The sequence below is a fragment of the Suncus etruscus genome, chromosome 15 (genome assembly GCF_024139225.1).
Source record: "Suncus etruscus isolate mSunEtr1 chromosome 15, mSunEtr1.pri.cur, whole genome shotgun sequence".
NCBI classification, from domain to species: domain Eukaryota; kingdom Metazoa; phylum Chordata; class Mammalia; order Eulipotyphla; family Soricidae; genus Suncus; species Suncus etruscus.
Window position 1 is genome coordinate 23931324 of NC_064862.1, and position 8936 is coordinate 23940259.

General features: G+C 48.3%; 1 protein-coding gene across 1 annotated transcript in view; it reads left to right on the forward strand.

Annotated features, from left to right (window-relative positions):
* Positions 1-7585, forward strand: part of VSIG10 (V-set and immunoglobulin domain containing 10) — a 32180-nt gene extending 24595 nt beyond the window's left edge. Inside the window, exons 6-9 of the mRNA XM_049788822.1 lie at positions 996-1106; positions 2451-2466; positions 4215-4429; positions 7262-7585. Coding sequence (XP_049644779.1) covers positions 996-1106; positions 2451-2466; positions 4215-4429; positions 7262-7317 — 398 coding nt within the window. The 3' untranslated portion in view covers positions 7318-7585. The remainder of the gene's footprint in view (positions 1-995; positions 1107-2450; positions 2467-4214; positions 4430-7261) is intronic.
* The last annotated feature ends 1351 nt before the right edge of the window (positions 7586-8936 follow it).

Consider the following 8936-nt stretch of genomic DNA (forward strand, 5'->3'; position numbering starts at 1 on the left):
GTCTCTCTCTCTTTCTTTCTTTCTTTCTTTCTTTCATTCTTTCTTTATTACTTTCTATATTTCTTTCTTTCTTTCTTTCTTTCTTTCGTTTGTTTTTGGGTCACACCTGGCAGCGCTCAGGGGTTACTCCCGGCTCTATGCTTAGAAATCGCTCCTGGCAGGCTCGGGGGACCATATGGGATGCTGGGATTTGAACCATCGTTCTGCATGCAAGGCAAATGCCTTACCTCCATGCTATCTCTCCGGCTCCTTCCTTCCTTCTTTTCTTCTTTCCTTTCTTTCCTTTTTTTTTTTTTTTTTTTTTGGTTTTTAGGGCTACACCCGTTTGATGCTCAGGGGTTACTCCTGGCTAAGCACTCAGAAATTGCCCCTGGCTTGGGGGGACCATATTGGATGCCGGGGGATTGAACCGTGGTCCTTCCTTGGCTAGTGTTTGCAAGGCAGACACCTTACCTCTAGCGCCACCTCGCCGGCTCTTCCTTTCTTCCTTCCTTCCTTCCTTCCTTCCTTCCTTCCTTCCTTCCTTCCTTCCTTCCTTCCTTCCTTCCTTCCTTCCTTCCTTTTTTTCTTTCACTTTCTTTTCTTTCTTTCATTTATCTCTCTCTCTCTCTTTTTTTTTTTTTTTTTTTTGGTTTTTGGGACACATCCAGTGACACTCAGGGATTACTCCTGGCTCTGTGCTCAGAAATTGCTCCTGGCAGGCTCGGGGGACCATATGGGATGCCAGGAATTGAACTGGGTCAGCCACGTGCAAGGCAAGTGTCCTACCGCTGTGCTATCTCTCCAGCCCCAACTGCCAGTCTTCTTTCATATCATGGGCTGAATCCGATCCCCACAAACTGAGGCTTGGACAGCCCATATCTGGCTTCTTCATGGAGAGATCAGAGGCCTCGTGCAAGTCCCTGAGCCCAGGCGGGGTATGCAGGCTGAGGAGTGGAGTTGCCTTCCCCTGCGTGTCTCGGTGGATTTGCCAACGGTGTGCTGTTTCTTTACAGAGCCTGTCAACATCGGGGGGATTGTGGGAACCATTGTGAGCCTTCTGCTGCTGGGCCTGGCTGTAATCTCAGGGCTGGTGTTCTATTACAGTCCAGGAATTTGCTGGAAAGGTAGGAAATGGGGCATCTTTGTTTTTCTTTTAGTTTGGGTGCTGCTTTTTTGTTTTGTTTTAAACTTTATTTATTTATCGATTGATTGGTTTTTGGGCTGCACCCAGCGGCGCTCAGGGGTTACTCCTGGATCTGCATTCAGAAATCGCCCCTGGCAGGCTGGGGGACTATATATAGGATACCGGGAATCAAACCAGGTCCCTCCTGTGTCAACTGCATGCAAGGCAAAGGTTCTACCGCAGTGCTATCTCTCCAGCCCTTGGCTGCTGCTTTTTTTTTTTTTTTTTTTTTTGGTTTTTGGGTCACACCCAGCATTGCTCAGGGGTTACTCCTGGCTGTCTGCTCAGACATAGCTCCTGGCAGGCACGGGGGACCATATGGGACACCGGGATTTGAACCAACCACCTTTAGTCCTGGATCGGCTGCTTGCAAGGCAAAAACCCTGTGCTATCTCTTCGGGCCCGGCTGCTGCTTTTTTGTTCGTGCATTTTAGTTTTGATTTGGGGGGCCACACTCAAGACAGCCAAGGTTTACTCCTGGTTCTGCATTCAGGAATCCCTCCTGGCAGGTTCCAGGGACCCCATGGAATGCTGGAGATGGAAGTCTGGTTGGCCACGTGCAAGTCAGGCACCCTTTTCTCTGAACTATTGCTCCAGCCCCCTTTTACGGTTCTTGAAAAAATTTGGGGTGGAGGAAGGAGAGGCCCCTGTTTTGTTTCCACTTGAAGTCCCATTTTGTGGGCTTCTCCATCATACCTGTGCTCGGTCCCCTGTGATGAAACCCCTGAGGTCCTGAATAGTTGGCACCACCGAGGCAGGAGTCAGTGGTCTCTGTCAGTGTGAAATTGGTTGGTAACTTTTTTTTCTTTTTTGTTATGAAAGAAAAAGGGAGAAGGAGAGAGGAAGAGTAGGAGAGAGGGAAGAGAATAAGAGGAGAGAGAGAGAGAGAGAGAGAGAGAGAGAGAGAGAGAGAGAGAGAGAGAGAGAGAGAGAGAGAGAGAGAGGGCTAGAGAAAGGGGGAAAGGCAGGGAGGGGAGAGAGTGGGTGATAGGGAAGAAAGAGGGAGAGGAAAGAGGGGAATAAAGACATGGTGAGAGAAAGGGTGGTGGAGAGAGGAAAAGGGTAGGAAAGGCAGGGAGAGAGGAATGAGGGAGACAGAGAGGAAGAGAGAAAGAGAAGGGAGAGAGGAAGAGGGGGGAAGGGAGAAACAGGAAGAGAAGGTGAGAAAGGGAGAGGAGAAAGGGAAAGAAAAAGAAATAGAGGGAAAGCTGGTAGAGAGGGAAAAGTCAGCTGGGAACTTTTGATGGCTTCCAAGATATTCATCATTTTTCCTTTCTCCCTTCAGTTGGAAACACGTTCAGGTGAGTGTCCTCTAATCTCGAAACCCCTCATCTGTCATCTTTCATTCATTGCTGTTCCCTTTCTTTTCGGAAGAACAATCATAGCAGCCACCTATGCCCAGCAGTGGGCTGGCAGCTTCGCTCAGTAGCATTGAAACCCTTTGGGGTGGTCGTTGACATCTGCATTCTCCAGACCAGGAGAAGGAGCCTAGAAAGGTGCCCCTTTGCCAGCTCAAGCAGGGGCAACAACAGGCTCCTTGCCAGGTGCTCGGCCACTATTCCAAAGTCTGTTCTGGTTACTGGAATGGCCACTATGTAATCCAATAGTTACCATGCAAGCCGTGGGCAGTATTCATTGCTGATCATTTCTGGGTACCAGCTGGTACCAACTAGCTCTTTGTGTATGCCTTTACCTTATCAGACATTCAAGAAAGGGTTAAAAGGAAGAGCCTTTAATACAGTTTGAAAGTCCAGATTCTGTTTGCTCAAAAGCCATCTTCTGGGGCCCTGAGTGGTAGCGTTTACCTTGCAGGCTGCTGACCCAGGACGAAAGTGTGTTCAATTCTCGACATCCCATATGGTCCTTGAGCCTGCCAGCAGTGATTTTTGAGTGCAGGGCTAGGAGTAACCCCTGAGTGCTGCAGGGTGTGGCCCCAAAACAAACAAACAAAAGAACAAAACAAAAACAAAACCAACTTATATGCTTTATTTTTCTGTTTTATTTCTTGGTGTATGTGTGTTGTTATTGTTGATTTGGGGTTTTTTGGGGGGGTCCCACTTGATTGTGCTCAGGGGTTACTCTCACTCCACACTCAGAATCACCCCTAAAAGTATTTGGGAGACCCTATAGGATGCCAGAGAAGAGCCCGAGTAGGCTGTGTGCAAGGCAAGTGCTCACCCCTCTGAGCTATTGCTCTGGCCCCTGTAACCCCTTTATTTTTTTATTTGTTTTTTTTTTTTTGGTTTTTGGCCACACCCAGTGACGTTCAAGGGGCTATTCCTGACTGTGCACTCAGACATTGCTCCTGGCTTGGGGGACCATATGGAACGCTGGGGGATCCGAACCGTGGTCCAACCTAGGCTATCATACACAAGGCAGACGTCTTATTCCCTATGCCCCTGTAACCCCTTTATAAAAAGAGACAAATGCCAAGAACAAAATGGAATCACTCTCAGACCTGGTGGGAGAAAAATGGGAATGAACTGAGAACAGTTGGTTTGCTGCTCAACCACCTTCAATGAACCCTAAATACAGTGTGAGGTAGGGCTTTGAAGGGCCAAAGAAGCCTTCACCTCGGCCTTCAATCCTGAGAAATATCTGTTAGTGGAACAAGCAAAGAGGATTCTCAGGAGAGGAGCTGAATGTGTGTGTATAGGGCAGGGATAGATGGAATAATGAGACTCACCCAGTCCAGAACATGTGCTAGAGGCTTCTTCTCTTTCTTTTGCCTTTTCTGTTTTTGGGGAAACCATACCAGAGGTGATTGTAGTGTTTGGGGGAACCATATAGTGTTGGGGTCAAATGTAAGGACTCCTCCATGCCAAGCCTGCCCTCCAGTACTGTGTACCTTCTCTCCTCGAGCCATGGTAGCTAGGATTTTGGGGATCAACTCCACTTTGAGATGACCCCATGGCACTGTGGCTCAGATGAACACATGCAGAATGTTCTGGTTCTTAAAGGGTGTGCAAAGAATCAGTGTTCCTGTCTCAGGGAGGGCTGCTGCGGTTATCAACACATTCCCTGATGAACTGTCCCCTTTTGAAATTAGGGGCCAGGACCTGGGTGATGTCATGGTGCTGGTGGATTCAGAAGAAGAGGAGGAGCAGGAGGAAGATGCTGCTGTAGAGGAAGAGGAAGAAGAGGAAGGACCAGAGAGGGATGAGTTTCCCAAAGAAATCCACAAGCACAGCCATATCCACAGAGTGACCGCCCTTGTGAACGGGAACATGGGCCAGATGGCCAACGGCCTGCAGGCTCTGCAAGGTAAGTTTTCTGTCTCTGTTCGGCCCTGGGCTGGGTTGCAGGCAGCTTGCCAGGGAGGCAGGTTTCAGGGCTGAGTTTGAGTTTACAAAAATGATTTGCTCAAGGGGCCGGGAGTGATAGCACAGCTGGTAGGGCAGTTTGCCTTGCATGCAGCCAACCTGGATATGATCCCCGGCATCCTATATGGTCCCCCAAGCCTGCCAGGAGTGATTTGTGATCATCAGAGTCAGATATAACAAATACCCTAAGCACCACCGATGTGGCCCAAAAAAAACAAAAAAATAAGTAAAGGGGCTGGAGCTGTGGTGCAAGCAGTATAGGGCATTTGCCTTGCACACGCTAACCTAAGACAGACCGTGGTTCGATCCCCTGGCATCCCGTATGGTCCCCTGAGCCAGGAGTAATTTCTAAGCGCAAAGCCAGGGGTAACCCCTGAGTGTCACCGGGTGTGGCCCAAAAACCAAAAAAATAAAAGATTTGCTCAAGTTGGATTAGCCTCTTCCAACATAGCAGTAAACGTGAACAGTCCCTACAGTAGGTGGAGGGGTGCTGAGGGCACTGTTGGGGTAACATAAGACAGACAGGCACTTGACTGCAGGAGCAGTTTGGTTGGCTGTAAAATAAAAATCCATGAGTTGGGGCCAGAGAGATAGCACAGTGGTAGGGTGCCATCTTGCTTGCACCTTGCAAGCAGCCGAATGGTGGTTCGAATCCCGGCATCCCATAAGGCCCCCTGTGCCTGCCAGGAGCAATTTCTGAGTGCAGAGCCAGGAGCAACCCTAAGCACCACCGGGTGTGACCCAAAACAAACAAACAAACAAAAATCTCAAAAAAAAAATTCACAAGTGGTGAAATCACCCCAGGCACCATATTTCTAATCCCCACATTTCTAACCCCCACATTTCTTTTTTTTTTTTTTTTTTGGTTTTTCGGGCCACACCCGTTTGATGCTCAGGGGTTACTCCTGGCTAAGTGCTCAGAAATTGCCCCTGACTTGGGGGAACCATATGGGACGCCGGGGGAATCGAACTGCTTTCTCGATCTTTCCTTGGCTAGCGCTTGCAAGGCAGACACCTTACCTCTAGCGCCACCTCGATGGCCCCTGACCCCCACATTTCTTTTTTTTTTAATTTTTTAATTTTGAATTATGAGAACAAAAGATGCAAGGAAAGAGGACAAGGTAAAGTTACAGTGGAAGGACAATCACCCATAACATAATTCTCAGAAAAAGTCCCCTTGCTGATATCTTAACTTTGAACTTTCAGCCAAAGAATGTTAAGATAAATAAAACAGAATCCATGTACAATTACTTTGTCCCTCAAATCCCCAGATTGTAGCACATTATAATATTTCTTAACAGCACACAGGCAATCTAAAGCCATAAAACTTACGTAACTCCTTAAACATTAGAGGCATAGTATTTTTTACATTTCCATGTACATGCATATTAGCTTAAGTTAACCTCAAATTTTAAGTGGGTGCATTTTAAGGATTAGAGTCAAAGGAGCACAGTAAAAACGGTGTTAGAGTGGCAATTGTTGTTTGCATAGGCCCACCAAAATATGAGAGGCATGGAAAGGCCTAAATACCTTGGCCTAAATACAAAGAGATCCTACCCTTGAAGTTTCCTGGCATAAGACCGACTCTAAGCTTCAGGCAAATTATTGTTCGATCCAAGACATTGTCCGTAGTGCCAACACACTTTTCACAAGTCTCTGTTGTTGGTATCATGTTTCTGTATTAAAGATTCTGGAATCAACCCCCACATTTCTAACCCCCATGCAGCCGGGTTTGAAGAAGCAGGGTAGTGGCAAAGAAATAATACTAAGCCAGTCAGGAAAGAATAATCATAATCATGGTGTCCGTGGCCTTCTGCCTTATGTGCTCTGCCTGATCCAGCAAGCCAGAATTCCTCTTTATTGAAATCAATTCCCCATACCAGTAGGGGGAAGGCTGAATAATCCAGGTGGGCTTTTACATATCAAAAGAGAAATTTATGGGAAGATGGACAACACCTTTGTGTGGGGTTGATAGCTGGTGTCATCTTACAGCAGGCCACTGGTGGGTGGACAAAATCAAAATGGGAACCGGGGTCTGGGCGATAGCACAACAGAGAAGGTGCTTGCCTTGCACAGTCAGCCTAGGTTCGATCCTTGAGTCCCAATAGGATCCTCTGAGCCTGCCAAGAGTAATTCTTGAGCTCAGAACCAGGAGTAAGTCCTGAGTAGTGTATTATTTGGGGGTGTGGTTAAAAACAAAAACAAAATAAGTTAAAAATGGGAATCAGGTTGTCTTGAACTGCTTTGTTTTGTTTTGTTTGTTTTGTTTTGTTTTGTTGGGCCACACCTGGTGATGCTTATGTGCTCAGAAATCGCCCCTGGTTTGGGGGGGACCATATGGGATGCTGGGGATTGAACCAAGGTCCATCCTAGATCAGCTGCATGCAAGACAAATACCCTACCGCTGTGCCATCGCTCTGGCCCCTTTCTTGAAGTTTTTAAGAGACACTGACAAGTGATTATTTGATGGAGACCTCAGGGGTGACCTCTGGGAAATCGCAGAGCTGACTTCTGGGTATATGGGGACAGGACGTGTGCTGGGGTGGGGAGGTTTTGGAAGAAGTGAGAGAAGGATGCAAGTTTTTGAGCTGGGTTTGAAAATACTGGAAGGAGAGAGGTTGATCCAGGGTAAGAGGATAAAGTAACAGGGAAATGCTTCCAGAAAATGGCTGATTCTGAGGAGCAAAAGGGTTTTAAAGTCAAGGTAGGTGGGTGCAGGCTGATGGCAGCCGAGGGCCCTGGGGGGTCACATCCTTCTCTCCATCCTATGCAGATGACAACAGTGAGCAACAGAGCAACCTGGTTCTAGAAGAAGACAGGCCTGTGTGATTGCATCATGGGCTTTCCCTGTCCTGTCTAAGTCTGCATCGGCCAAGAAGTGTACCTGGCTTCCAGCTTTGGCTTGATTTGCACCTTGCTCTGAGGGAGGAGAGCAGAGCAGAACTCTCAGCCAGAAAGACACACACATACACACACACACACACACACACACACACACACACACACACACACACACATACGCATGTTCTTTCCTGTGAAATGTAACTGATTCACTGTACTTTCCCTCAGTCGTGTTACAAAGCTTTGGGGACAGACAGGGACAATCGGAAGGGGGTGACTGAATTTGATGGATTTCCCCCTCTTTGGGGGGACTTTTTTGTGGCCTCAGTCAAGTGGATGACAATTTGGAGGGAGCAGAAGTGGTGAGTGGGGACCCCCATGCCCTTTGCCATTGTTAAAGGTCTGCCGTAGCCTATTTCTGGCAGCTCCCCACAACCAGCTCAGGGATTGGGGTCACTGGCACACCCAATTGCCAGCAGTGCTTCATTCCTCGGTGAGGATGCTGCTCTCAGCCTTCCTTCCAGGGTAGTGGTGAGGACTGAGGGGACTCCCCTTCCCCGTGGGATGTGAGTGGACTAGGGGGCCACCCCAAGATGGGCCTTCTAATCTCATTTTTTGTGGGAGCAGCTGCCTGAGGTGAAAAGTTTGCCGACAGCATTGACCCTTTTCCTCCAGAGGCTGTTCACCCTTCAAAAGGAAGGAACCCCAGGAGGAAGTGTCTGTCTGTCCACAGGACCTTCTGTCTATCACTCAGAGCTTCTGTTTTATGCCTTCCTCAGAGGCCCCCATGGGCTTTTTCTGTTCTTCCTTGACCTACTGCTGGATTTTCCAGAGGCAGGAGAAATGCTGCATCTCCTGAAGGTAGGGGTGCTCAGGAACCCTCTGGCTGGACTTCACCAGCCTCTTCACCCTCTGTGCAGACAGACAGCGAGGCTTGGCTATGGAGAGAAGCCACACTGTGAAGTAAAAAAAAAAAAAAAAGATGGTGCCATGGAGATCACGCCTCAGTTTCATCCACATCTCTTCAGGCTAAGGCCCTGATCCGGGAGTGGACAGTGTGTGCTGACTTTGACCAGAAAACTTGACCTTGCATTCCTCAGCTGGGCCGAACCTGCTCTGATGACACAACCTTGAGTGGAAGAGGACGCGCCTTCTCCAGGGACAAAGATGGCGGCTCCTCAGATAAGGAGCTGGTTGTTCCAATTGAGGAGTTGAGGGGAGGGGGCAAAGTTGTTTTTCTTGGACAAAGGGACTATTGACCTAATATATCCCTGAACACTGGGAATTGGGGGGCAGGAACCGGCTGTGTTTTCTTCCCATCACATCTCAGAGCTGTGACTTGCCCAACTTGGTTGGATCTGGGCTTTGTCTCACCCCACCCCCACCCCCGTCACTTCACCTCACCTCACCTCCTGTCCCAAAATCATGCTCCATACTCAGAGGCAAGTCACCTCCAAGCAAGAAAGACTTTCTTTGGTGGCTTTTACAGTCCCTTAAGTGCTGATGTTGTACCTCCTTACACTTTTTTTTGTTTGTTTTTTGTTTTGTTTGTTTTTTGGGCCACACCCGGTGGTGCTCAGGGGTTACTCCTGACTGTCTGCTCAGAA